Source organism: Antennarius striatus, chromosome 17 (genome assembly GCF_040054535.1).
Source record: "Antennarius striatus isolate MH-2024 chromosome 17, ASM4005453v1, whole genome shotgun sequence".
Taxonomy (NCBI): domain Eukaryota; kingdom Metazoa; phylum Chordata; class Actinopteri; order Lophiiformes; family Antennariidae; genus Antennarius; species Antennarius striatus.
Window position 1 is genome coordinate 20,855,400 of NC_090792.1, and position 13,795 is coordinate 20,869,194.

The window sequence follows — 13,795 nt, forward strand, 5'->3', positions numbered from 1 at the left end:
ATCGCTGCCAATAAGAGGATCAATAACGGCTCAGCTCACATGAACAAAGCAGATTTATTTGTGTCCATTAATAATCATGTATCTGTAATAAAGGATTGATTCCTTGTAGCAGTTACACATATTGATTAGCAATAAACCATCAATGGTCTATTCACTAATAAACACAACATTCATAGATGATCCATATTCAATGAGCTGACCTGTGGTGTGTGTCAGCAACATCACGTATGTAGAGGAACACACAGGAAGTCACGTGTTACCAGCTTTAGTAAAGATAAAAACACGTTAACCCAAACCCATAGGGGGGGGTCCTCCGTCGCCCTGGCAACAGGAAGGGAACACGGCCAACAGACGTGTTCCACACGTGTTCAGATTCCAGAAGCTGCGCTTCTCCAGAGATCCCATCAGACATTCTGCAGGAGGACGTCTTCGTCCTCATGTGGGCGGAGTCTGTTTCCTCATGTGGGCGGAGTTTGTCTCCTGCTGCTCCTATCAGAAACAGTCCTCCATACGTTGCTGAGGAAGACTCTGGCCATCAGGAGGGTGATGCTGAAGTTACGACGGTACCACTCTCTGATGGAGGAGACACGGTCACACACACACACACACACACACACACACACACACACACACACACACAGTTTTATTTATTGTTATTTACTGCAGACATTCTCTGAGTCTTGACTGATGAATGATCTTTAACTTCTGCCACCTTCATTTATTTCCATGTTTACGTTTCGTTTTCTTTGTGCCAGCATTATTGATTATTGATTATTATTTGTATCAGGTTCTTTGTCAAATATTAGTCACAGTATCTGAGGTGATTCACGCTGCTGCTGTTCAGTCTGACAGACGTGTTCTGTAACGGTTCAGGCCTGAAGCTGAAGCTCCTGATCGTTCTTCAGTCTGAGACACTTTGATTATATGACCGATCACTCTGAGAGGATCAATATCGTTGACAGGAGACAGGATGAAGAGTCTTCCTGTGACTGACGCTGTTAAATCAGTGGAGGTAAGTAAACGCTGAACAGAATCAATACTGGGTCTGAACAGAGAATCTCCGCCTGAGGAGCAGAAACAGGAGGTTGCTGATATAATAATGTCTGTTGGTTCAAACCTGAGGGAATCACAGCTTCAGCTTCTGGGGGCGGAGCTGTGGCGCTGTGTGGGCGGAGCTTCACCCACGCCGCGTACACTTTGTGTTGCTAATGCTATAGAGGAGGCTCTCCAGAGCCCTGCCTGTGGGAGGGAGGAGGGGGCCTCCATCAAAGCCCCCGCCCCTGTAGAGGGACACGAACCCCCCCCAGGTGCTGCGGGACGCGACAGCTCACCTGTTATAATTTGCGTGTCGCGTTCTGTTTTCGTCCAGGAAGCGTTTGTAGAAGACGGCCATGTCGTCGCTGTGGAGGGAGCGCCGGCGCCCTGGGGGGGGGCAGAAGGTGTGTGTCAGATCAGCTGACAGCTGCTCTACTGTAACAGTGTATCAGTGAACGATTGATTATTATTATTATTAATATTTTTATTATCATTAACGGACTGAAGCACCTTGTTCGTCTCGCACCGTCAGACCTTTAGCCTTCAGCTGACAAAGAATGAAAGATTCTTTTTCCTGCAGAGAAGAAAAACGCTGGTTTAGTTTTCCTGTGTGAAGAATGAAGGAAAAATAACAATAATAATAATAATATTGATAATGATAATAACATTGATAATAATAATAATATTGATAATAATAATCATAGTAATCCTGATATGTATCTTCCTGAATAAAGCGGTCGGCTCTTTAAACAGCTTTGTAGCGCGATGCTGCCCCCTGCAGGTGAAGAGAAGAACTACACTGCAGTGGTCCCTACAGCAGAGCTCCCCTCTGGTTTGTCTCCCCCCCCCCCCGTCCATCTGACCCACACATGAATCTCTGCACCATCTTTTAGACGTCTCCAAAATTAAAACACCTCCCGAGAAGAGCGAGAGAGACGACGATCAAACCATCGTTACTCGAACAGTTCAGATTCTATAGCCGGTCCGTTTGATCAGAATCATTAATCAATAATCAGTTCACACTGACTGAAAATGAAATTAAGACCTGCTGACAGAGAAAGACTTAAACAAATTTAATTAGTTCAGACCAGTCCTAAAATAAATGAGCTGTTGGTTGTAAAAGACGTTGGTGCTGCTGACTCAGACCTCGTTCTCCTTTTTTACTTTTATTTTCAAGATTTCAGATTTTTGTTCAGTTTTAATCTTCACTGGATGCTGCAGCTCAGGAACCAATAGTTTGTTTCTGTCCAGCTGTCCATCATCACCATCCATCCATCATCATCATCATCCATCATCATCATCCATCATCACCATCCATCCATCATCATCCATCCATCATCATCATCATCATCCATCATCATCATCCATCATCACCATCCATCCATCATCATCCATCCATCATCATCCATCATCATCCATCATCATCATCCATCATCACCATCCATCCATCATCATCATCATCCATCATCATCATCCATCATCACCATCATCCATCATCACCATCCATCATCACCATCCATCCATCATCATCATCATCCATCATCATCATCCATCATCACCATCCATCCATCATCATCCATCATCATCCATCCATCCATCATCATCCATCCATCATCATCCATCATCACATCCATCCATCATCACCATCCATCCATCATCCATCATCATCATCCATCCATCATCATCCATCCATCCAACACCCATCCATCATCATCCATCCATCATCCATCATCATCATCCATCCAGCCATCATCATCCATCATCATCCTCCATCATCATCCATCATCACCCAACATCCATCATCATCATCATCCATCCATCATCATCATCATCATCATCCATCCATCATCATCATCCATCCATCATCATCATCCATCAGTGGACTAAAGGCTCCTTCATTCGTCTCAGGTTGTTTTCATGTTTCCTTCTTGTTTTCCTGTCTTGTGTTTTATTTTATCTAAATTACAGATGAACTGAAGTTACTCCATCAATTTGAGATGTCTCCCTTCCTTGCAGCTCACACACACACACACACACACACCCACACACACACACACACACACACACACACACACACACACACACACACACACACACACCTGGCTGAAGGTGATGTTCTGCTGGCTCCAGAACTCCTGGTTCCAGTCCTCCGTCTGCTGCCTGAGGCGTCTCAGCCGTCGCTCCAGCGCCGTCTCCCTGGGGGGGACGCGGTGGACCACGGGCCGCAGGTTGGACAGCGGGTGGGGGGGTCCGATCCAGTCGTGGGTGGAGCTGGCTGCCGGTCTGGAGGCGGATCTCTAGGGGACCAATCAGCTGATCAGACAGCCATCAGGAGCCTCACCTGTCCACGGCGGCCTGTGGGCTGCAGCCCCAGCAGGTCTGGACCAATCAGGGACGAGGCCCCACAGGAACCAGACTTTACCCGACGACCGATCCAGTCAGCTGCTTTTTATCTGATCTAATCACTAACGTATCGCCACGTGTTTCCTTTAAGGCGTGACATCACAGCCCTGAACGTTGAACACATGGTCACATGGTTCTGATGTCACGACTTAAAGGGCCTCGCTAGTCGTCTGTCAGCAGCCTGTCGGCGGCGAGCGGCGACACCCCAGAGATGAGGTAATGAAACCAACCGCCGTGTCTCTGACAATAAAGTTTCTTCAGTTTTGAATAAATGTAAATAATATTTGAGAAGAATGTTTTTAATCCTGTAAAGACAAACACTTTAAAGAGGGACATCAGGTCAAACACGGGACTTTTGTTTTTACATTCTGATGACGTCATTGGTGACGTCATTAACACATTATGCTGTGATGTAATAAAATAGTCTAATAAACACATTCTGACTGATGGATGTGTTTAAAACGTCACCAGCAACTCCACAGTCACGTTACGTCACTGTGGTGACGTCATCCCAACCTGTATAGTCAGCATTCAACCAGTTGTTCGGCGGTGACGTCACGTCCTGTCCTACCTGTGTGGGGCTCCTCGGGGTCGCCCGTTCGGAGCTGCACAGCCGACCGGTCACTACCGGGACGCGCCGTGCAACCGGAGGCGCGCCGGAAGTGAACCGGCTGAGCACGCGCCCGGTCACACGCCCCCCCGCCGCCATTTGATCCACCGGAGCCGCTGGTTCCGGTAGAATCGGTGACCTCGGTGACCTCCACCGGACAAACGACCCCGCAGCAACACGCGAGCTCGAGCCGTTGTCCCTCTGCGTGAGCACGTGACTCCTCTGGGAGGGCTCGCTCCACAACACTACCGGGTTGAGGCGGGGGGGCGGGGTTTCCCTCCCAGCGGTTAGAGCGGCTGCGCTACGATATTTCACCCGGATTAAAGTGATGAAATAAGTGTGTAAAAACACGGAAACATAAATATCAACATGTGTTTACCGTAAACAATAAGGAATGTTGACCAAATGGTGTCAAAAACACGAGTCATGATTTAAATCCGATGAGTTCACGGAGTTTGGTCCAACACACCTGAAATGAATAGAGACCGGGTGACATAAGGACTACATGACATTTGTTAAAGACGTTATTGGTTATGTATGCCGGAGGGGGTGTGGGGAGGGGGCACCAACCACCACCCAGCGTTACACCGAACCCAAATCGAGCGCACCGCTCCGGCCCCGTCCCCGCTGCTCCGGGACAGAAGTGAGTGTGGGCCGACCAGGAGCCATCCCGGGGTTACGTCGTGCTTTACGTCCCCGCTGACTGACGGTGTTTGTGTTTATTATCGTGTTGTTATTGTTGTTTATTTAACGGTCACCACGCGTTCATTCCCGGTGTTGTTCTTGGAGCCGGATAAATGCCGGCTTCACTGTTTTTTAACTCCCCGGTTTTTTAACCCCTCCGGCGCTGAACTCCGTGATAGTCGACCGGCCGCGCCGCTAATCGGGGATCCCGGAGCGGCTAGCGGGGCTAATGTTTAGCTTCACCCGGCGGAGGTGCGCACTTTCCCGGTAGCGGTCCGATGGCTGTCCGCTGGCTGTGCAGGTGAGGGCCGAGCCGTGACCGGAGCGGGGCGGTGATGACGTGGGTTCGCGGCTGAGGTGTGGCGGTCAGGTGACCAGCTAGCTTGACGCGGACGGCGGCGGTGGGGTGGCGCTGCGTCGGTTTAACCCGTTCCTGCGGCCCGTCGGTCCGGTTCGGTAACGTCTGCCGGTAGGGAGCGCGGATCCGTAGCGGGACCCGGGAGGAAGCCGTCAGCCGGTCGGTGGGAGGGGCGACCGGATTCAGTCTGCCGCTGGAGCGTCTGATCACCGGATCATCCGTCCGGACCAGAAGCCCCCCCGGCTGATGGAAACACCCCCGTCTGAAAATGTGCGCCCATGTGTTCGGAGTCCTGAAGAGGTGAGCGGGACCGGGACCGGGACCGGGACCGGGACCGGGACCGGGACCGGGGGGGGGGCTGCGGATTCCACGGTGACATAATGCGCAAACCGCGGTGGAGGGATGCGGATGGGGCCGAACCGGGACCGGATCCGGTCAGACCCCCATCCGCTGACCGGTCGTCCCTCCCGGATCAGAACCGGGTCTGAGGAGACGGTTCTGATCCGGGTTTTAACGCGCTCCGGTCGGTCTCTCCTGTCGTTTCTACAATTACCCAGCATGCATTGGTCCAGAACGTCTCCAAGGCCGCGGATGAACCGGGTCAACATGACCCGTCTGGCCCCGCCCACTTGAAAGGCCTTGAGGGAACGTGGACGCGTGACCCCGCCCCCCCAGAAACAGGAAGTAGCTTTGATGTCTCGTTCACCAAAGCGGCGCCTCGTCGTTCTAAAACAGAATCGTTCCCCGGCTCTGATTGGCGGTTCGATCGGCTCCATCTGGCTCCGCCCAGCGGTTAGCTCACGGCGCTAGTTCTGCAGACACTTCCTGTCAGGTGTTCTGACTCCGCCCTCTTTGCAGCCTGTTCGGGAAGCCCTTTGATGGGGGGAAGAGGATGGAGCCCGGCGGCAGCGCCCAGCAGCAGCAGCACCCCCCCCCAACGGAGCAGCAGCAGCCGTTCCCCCCGCCCCACCCCGCCCTGACACGGCTGTCCGAGGTGCAGCGGGAGGCGGCGGCGCTGGGCCCCCAGGTGAGCACCTTCAGCGGGCTGCAGGACGACCGCGACTACCGGCGCCTGGAGCGCGAGCTGACGCAGCTGCTGCTGGACGTGGACCGCGTGGACACCGAGGGCCGGGCGGAGCTGCAGGGGGCCCGCAAGCGGGCGGCGCAGGAGGTGGAGGGGCTGCTGCGCTACCTGGAGGAGAACGCCACCCACCCGTCGCGCCTCGCCATCGAGCAGCTGAGCCGGGAGGCGCGGCGGCTGGTGGACGAGCGCGTGGTGGCGCCGCAGCGCGCCGGCGGCGTGAGCGAGATCGACGACGAGCTGGTGGATGACCTGCAGCGGCTGGTGCTCCGCCTCACGCAGGTGAAGACGGAGGGGCGGGTCCCGCTGCGCAAGGCACGCTACCGGGCGCTGACGCGCCTGTGCGCCGTGCAGGACGTGCTGGAGGGGCGCACGCGGCGCCAGACGCTGTCGCTGCCGCTGCCGGGCGACACCCACCGTGCCGTGCACCAGATCAACCAGGTGATGGCGCAGGTGAGCGTCGCGCGCAGCCAGCTGGTCGCCCTGCTGATGGGCCTGAGTGGGCGGGACAGCTGCGCCCACCTGTCCCGCCTCCTGACGGAGATGCAGGTGGAGCTGGATGCCCTGGATGTGTCGGGGAACGCCGCCATCAGGAACTACAGGAAGCAGGTGGTGGAGGAGATCAACGGGCTGCTGAAGCACCTGGACCTGGAGGGGGAGGGCGACGACACCCGCAGGTAGGCCCCGCCCCCCCGCCGCTGGTCAAAGCTACCTCAGCTGCTAGCTGCTGCTAGCAGAACTCTTGAGCAGGGGGGGTCAAACTCATCTACATTAACTTTGTTCACAATGGGCTGAGAAACTGCATTGTGGGAAGTGTAGTTTGGTCAGAGCACCTCCTCTGTCTGCAGGTACGACCTGGCCCAGAACGACTCCATCCGTGAGATCGAGGCGGTGCGGGCCCACGTGTCCCACCTGCGCGAGGGCGTCCTGCGCCACTGCCTGGGGGGGGACCTGAGCTTCCGGCCCAAGGCGGAGCTGCAGAGCCTCCTGACCCACCTGGACCAGGTGGACACGGCCAGGAACCCCTGCATCCGCGAGGCGCGGCGCCGCGCCGTGGTGGAGGTGCAGGCCATCATCACCTTCCTGGACCTGCGGGAGGCGCTGGTGTCCCGCCACCCCGGCCCCGACGAGCACCCCTCCCACCGCGCCGTGTGGCGGGTGCTGGCCAGCCTGTCCGACCTGCAGGCCCAGGTGCTGGGCTTCGACGGGAAGCGGGCCGACAAGAGCTACATGGTTCTGGAGGAGCTGCTGACCAAACAGCTGCTGGCGCTGGACGCCGTCGACCCCCAGGGCGACCCGGCCAATAAGACGGCCCGGAAGCAGGCCGTCAAGTTCGCCCAGAACATCCTCAACTACCTGGACATGAAGACGGACGAGTGGGAGTACTGACCCCCCCAGAGACCCCCCAGGACCCATTCTACATCACCAAACCCCCACAATGCACTGCACCCTCCGTGTCGTCTGACCGTGTTGAACTCGTTTTGGCTCCACACGCGTGTTGTTTACGTTCCTGTCCCGTCAGCCGGGACCAGGATGTTGAACAGAACGGGGGGCGGGGCAGAGGATGGGGGTGGGGCAGAGGATGGGGGCGGGGCAGAGGATGGGGGTGGGGCAGAGGATGGGGGCGGGGCAGAGGATGGGGGTGTAAGAGGAGCTCACGTCTCCGTGCCTTTATTTTACACCTGTCCCTGTGACCCGGTTTGTCCAACCAGCACTGACACCACAGCACTGAGCACCTGCTCCCCTGGGGGGTCTCCTTGTGGATCCGTGGGGGGGTCGGTCCTTCACTGACCCCACCAGACCCTCCAGGTTCTGTCGGTTCTGCACCAGCTGGGTTCACTAGTGACCCTGAATCCACCGGGTCACACACCCGAGTGTTTAGTGGACCTGAGACAAAACCGACCGGAGGAGACCCCAACCCCCCAACCCTAACCCTAACATTAACCCTTTCAGCTAATGTCACCAACACACCCCTCCAGTCTGTTTCCTTCATGAGGCTGAATTCAGGCTTTAACTCTTTCAGCTCCAGACGGGTTTGATTTGAGCTTTTTGGTCCATCCATCTGTGGACACTTTGGGCTGCTGACCCCTAACCCCAACCCCCAAACCCCCAACCCCTAACCCCAACCCCTAAACCCTAACCCCTAACCCCAACCCCCAAACCCTAACCCCCAAACCCTAACCCCTAAACCCTAACCCCTAACCCCAACCCCCAAACCCTAACCCCCAAACCCTAACCCTAACCCCTAAACCCTAACCCCTAACCCCAACCCCCAAACCCTAACCTCCAACCCCTAACCCTAACCCCTAGCCGCTAACCGCTAACCCTCCCACAGAGCCTAATCCCACTAAACACCAGACGGAGTGACCCGCCCCCCCCCCCAGGTTCAGGTGGTCGTTTCATGGGTTCTTTGTGTTTCACAGCACCAAAGGGATCGGAATGGGGTCAGTATTCCGGGGGGTAGTGCTGGTGCGGGGGGGGGGGTATTATGAAGTGTTGTCTTAAGTCGTCTCACTGAAAATATTTTAATGTGTTTTTTCCAAAACTGTCAGATGAACAAATTCCACCTGAAGCGTGTGACACGATGCTAAGCTAACCCGCTAGCTGGGCTAAAGCGTGTGACACAACACCAAGCTAACCCGCTAGCTGGGCTAAAGCGTGTGACACGACGCTAAACAAACCCGCTAGCTGGGTTAGCGCTTCATAGAGACGATGGAGAAGCTAACATCCAAATGCACTTTTCTGTTCTGGTTTGTTCTCGTCCTGTGATCGATAACGTTTGACTTTGTTTTTTTTTACTGTCCTGCGGCGACGCCTTCAGGAGCGTCGGCGACGACGGCACTCCTGAAGGCGTCTGGACTAAAGCACACGAGTGTGAACACACGAGTCCGTTTGAACGCTTGTTTCACTTTGTATCACACCGCTGTCAAATAAAGAGGCGTCACCATCAGGGCGTGGTCTCCTTCTCATCAGGGCGTGGTCTCATCGGGGCGTGGTCTCATCGGGGGGTGGTATCATCAGGAAGGAGATTATGCTAATGCTACCACTACCATAGCATGTAGTCTTTGTACAAGTTAGCAGCAGTTAGCTTCTTTTGGAGGCTTCACAACGGTCGACCCCACCCTCAACAGGATAGTGGTTGCTAGGATACCAGTCGTCAGGCCTCACAGGTGATGCGGTGATGACATCATTTTCAACAGGAAGTTGACCACCATGTCAGAGTTCAGACAAACGGGATCAGATCAGGCTGGGGTTTGAACCAACAACCTTCTGATCAGCAGCTTGAATTCATTCTGGAACAGACCACAGATTACTGGGAATAAAAGCACAGCTGACCTTTGACCTGATGGAAGGAGCAGCTCCGCCTGCCGCCACCAGAGGGCGCCTGTCACTCAGCCCTGCCCTCCAGCCAGCCCCCCCCCCCCCACACGGACAGTGGTGTGTTGTATCTCTGATTGCATAAGCTGAACTCAGGCCATAAACATCTGTGTCGCCATGGCAACATCAATAAATACATCCAGACTGGGACGACGGAGGTGTGAAGGTCGTTCACGTCGGATTCCAGTCCGACATTTAACTGTCCTAGCGTCAACATGCTACATGCTAACACGACAACATCTACAGTGTGGAGTCACAGGAGGCATCAAGCTAATCATCATCATCATCATCTTCATCTTCATTAACCCCGACGAGCATCGCTTGGTTTTATTTTTCTTTTAAACAAGAAGATTCACTCTGAACTGGGGGGGTGGGGGGATGCACGATGGATCGATTGACTGATCGATTGATCGATTGATTGACATTTAACATGCCTCTGATCATATCAACACCTTTTAGACTCGAGAGCCGAGACAGAGGAAGAGCCCAACTTTGGCCCGTTGCCACGGCGACCGGCCTGACTCACTTCCTGTTGGATGTGTGTGACTCCGCCCCCTGCAGTACATTTCCAGGAAGAGATAAAGTGCAGCAGCAGCAGAAATAGCGACGGGCGTTACGCCGAGTGATTTGTGATTAGCAGACAGGAGAGACCATTAAAGTGTTTCCCAGAATCCTTTGAGGGAATGAAAGTCAACAATGGAAACAGCCTGGGACGCCTCTGACCAGCAAGGGGCGCTAAAGACCTCAAACAGAACGCCGCCTGGAAGGCAGAGTGTTTGTGGTCGATGTCTAAACAGCAGTTAGCGGCTAACAGCTATTAGCATTTCCTCTGGAGCTGATAGGGTTAACGAGGGGCCCCGCCTCCTGGCGGCTGCAGCCTTGTCCCTTTGGCCAAAGTCCAACCCGTGAGTCCGGCCGACGTTCCTGCCGTGCTGCACGTTCGCACACGAGAACAAACGCCCTCTGGACCCCGCCCTCGCAGGGAGGGACACGCCCACCTCAGCTGCGACGCACACATCACACATTGTTTGTCTGTAGCCACATTAGCTGGAGCCATTAGCATGAAGCTAACACCTTCATGACCAGAGGGTCATGGGTTCAGTCGCCTCAGTTTAGCCTCTAGCTGATGCTAACTAGCATGAACCAGTGTCCCCTCAGCGTTAGCATGCTAACGCTCTGTCACCGTCACACAAACAGGAAGCTGTGGGTTCTATTGTTGTCCCCTCGTTTCTACTTCCTGTGTGAGGCAGGAGCGTGTGGATTTGACTCCATGCGTCCCGTGACCCCCCCCCCCGGCGGTGTGAACGCAGAGACTCGGTCTAATTTAATTTTCTTTGGTTGCCGTGGTGATGAGATTTAAGATGTAGTCCGGTGTCGGGGCGTGGCCCCCACACGGGTCTGGGGTCAGGGCGTGGCCCCCACACGGCGTCGACCTGCCTTCCTATCACCAGGTGGACCACGTGACACAGATTAGCTCCTGTCTGCTCTGTGACTTCTAACTTCCTCAATGACATCATGACGTCACCGACAGCCAATCAGAACGTCCGCTTCACCGGGTCAGTCAATAAAAACATAAACGCCATCGCTGTCCAGGGGGGAGGGGACGATAAAGGAACGCTTTAAACACCACAACGCAACATCGACCCCCCCAGTAGGTCGTTCCTCCAGTAGGTCGTCCGCCCCCACCACCCTGACCCCCCCTGACCCAATTTCAGTAAAGTTTGTGACGCTGAAAAGAACACGTTTATCTGAAGCCACCGAACGTCCCACGAAACCCTGAAGGACACCTACACACACACACACACACACACACACACACACATACATACACACACACACACACACACAGAAACACACACACACACACACACACACACACACACACACACACACACACACACACACACACATACATACACACACACACACACACACACACACACACACACACACACACACACCTATCAGCAAGGCGTGTTCTGGATCTAATCTGGGCGGCGTGTGGACGTGAAGCTTGTTCAGAACAGACCGGCTGATAGACGGGACCCCAGAGGCCACGCCCACACAGGTGATTGGAGTGTGACATCATCGCTGTGATCCACGGAGACAGACGTGACATCGCTGTGGAGACAGCCCCCCCGGACTGTTGTTACATCCAGAGAACAGAATCAGCTGACGGGTCGATGATGTCACAGCGCCGCCCAACAAAGCCCCACCTCCCACCTCCGAGAAGTGACCACAGATCAGACACCAGAGAAGAAGACATATTTACCAGCCCCCCCCAAGTCACATGACTGAAGTTTGGAACAAGTGACCCCCCCACCCACTGTGACCCCACCCTGTGTTTCTCAGGGTTCACAGAGGATAAACTCCATTTTCTGTATTTGAATGATTTTTTCAAACATCGTCCATTAAAGGCTGCCCCCCCCACACACACACACACGTCACCCCCCCTTACACAACAGTCCTCTTCTCCCAGGTCCATAATGGTCCCAGTGTTCCCAGCACTGGAACCCGTTTCATTGGTGGCCTCCTGCCAAACCCGCCCCCCCAACCCGATAGTGATCAACGCTCCACCGTCGTGACCCCCCCCACCTCAGCTGGCTGCCGTCCCGGCAGCATTAATGAGTTTTGGGGGAGTGGGGGCAGACTGTTGTGGTCCTGATGTTGGACCCAAGCAGCATTACCAGCAGTAACTAAAGGCTAGCAATAGCTCCCAATGCTAATATTTAGCTCCCAATGCTAATATTTAGCCCCTATCATCCTGCCTTTCTGTTATTTGTTAGCATTTCTGGACGCATTAGCATTGTCTCCGTTCATCTTCCCCGTTGAGGCTGAATGTTTCTGAGATGGAAAGTTAATTAATTATTCATGAGGCGGCGCCGGGGCTCCAGATCAGTGTCATTATGGAAGGAAGTGGCGTCTGTTGCCCCGTCCCCGCCCCCCCACCGTGGCATCAGGTTTCCATCCTCAAAGCACGACGATTTGAATTCAAAAAGCTGGAACATTCACCAACCAGCCTGTCAGCAGGGGGCGGGCGGAGTCAACACCTTCGTCCGTCGCCATGACGACGTAGGTCACATGCTCCAGAGAGGAGGAGCAACGTGAGGCCTCTTAGTCTTCCTGTTTGTCTATGTTTACATGTTACAACTACACATCTACTTCCTGTTTACATGTAAAAACTAGTCTACTTCCTGTTTACTACACGCCTACTTCCTTTTTACACGTCGTATGTCCACCATCACAGATGTGACTAACGGCTAGAGGACGATGTGTCCTTGACCTATAGTAACCCCGGTGACCTCTAGTAACCCTGGTAACCTCTAATAACAACAGTTTCCTGCTGCTCAGGAAACATCAAAACCATCAGCAGCATCAGAAATATGTCGGATGGGCGTTGGATGAGTGTTGGTTGAGCGTCGGACGTCCTTCAGAGCAGGACGTCCGACGCTCATCCAACACTCATCCAACGCTCATCCAAGACTCAGAGCAGCAGCTCGGCTCTAATCCCCTACTCTCGTCCCTTAGCTCCCCAGGGATTAAAGGTCACAGAAAGCGCCCAGCGGACGCGACCCGCCTCCTGACCTTGGCTCTCCTGATGCGTTTGAGTGCGCTCTGGTCGTGTGCTTGCTCTTCTCGCAGGGGGGCGGGGCCGGGATGTTTGGGGGCGTCGGCCCAGGAGAGCAGGACAAGCCGATTAGCGTCAGGATTCCCAGCGGCTCAGGGAAGCTATTCTGGGCGTCGGCCGGAGCGGATTAGAGCCTCTGGAGCCGCCGCCCCACCACCACCACCACCGCCCGTTACCCGCTGAGGGGGCGGGCCTTACACTTTGACTCCCTCACAGGACTCAGATTGGGGGAGGAGCAGAGACGCTACATGCAGGAAGGCGTCATCGTCCTGCTAGCCTGCTAGCAGGGTGGGAATGCTAACATTGCTAACAGCCCCTCCCCCCGGGCAGGTGAGCCAAAACAAGGAGCTGAAAGCCTCTACAGCGGAGCAGACAGACGTGATGATGTCTCGTATTGATCAGTGCAGCTCCAACAGAACCACCCCCAGATGCATTATGGGTAATGTATTGATGAGGAGAGGAAATACAGGAAACACACTGTAGTGCATCGATCCATTTCCTGTTGCCAGCTCCCCTGTGTGAGGGGGTGGAGCCTGACGACAGGATGTCCAAATCACACCCCCCCCCTCACCAAACACTAGCCAGACAACCGGAGACCCAAACAGTCGTTTCTCCAAA

General features: G+C 54.6%; 2 protein-coding genes across 3 annotated transcripts; one reads left to right on the forward strand and one right to left on the reverse strand.

Annotated features, from left to right (window-relative positions):
• Window positions 1–38: 38 nt before the first annotated feature.
• coa8 (cytochrome c oxidase assembly factor 8) lies at window positions 39–4,285 on the reverse strand. The gene is made up of 5 exons (XM_068339453.1): window positions 4,010–4,285; window positions 3,135–3,332; window positions 1,546–1,609; window positions 1,332–1,422; window positions 39–573 (listed from the first exon to the last, which is right to left on the reverse strand). Exons 1-5 carry the CDS (start codon window positions 4,145–4,147, stop codon window positions 459–461), a joined length of 606 nt encoding a protein of 201 aa, XP_068195554.1. The 5' UTR covers window positions 4,148–4,285; the 3' UTR covers window positions 39–458.
• Window positions 4,286–4,385: 100 nt separating this feature from the next.
• bag5 (BCL2 associated athanogene 5) lies at window positions 4,386–7,728 on the forward strand. Of its 2 annotated transcripts, none has more exons than XM_068339452.1 (3): window positions 4,386–5,033; window positions 5,949–6,848; window positions 7,020–7,728. In XM_068339452.1, exons 1-3 carry the CDS (start codon window positions 5,011–5,013, stop codon window positions 7,558–7,560), a joined length of 1,464 nt encoding a protein of 487 aa, XP_068195553.1. In that variant the 5' UTR covers window positions 4,386–5,010; the 3' UTR covers window positions 7,561–7,728. The 2 variants fall into 2 exon arrangements, with proteins under 2 accessions (XP_068195553.1, XP_068195552.1); XM_068339451.1 differs by having other exon boundaries at window positions 4,389–5,390.
• Window positions 7,729–13,795: the final 6,067 nt, after the last annotated feature.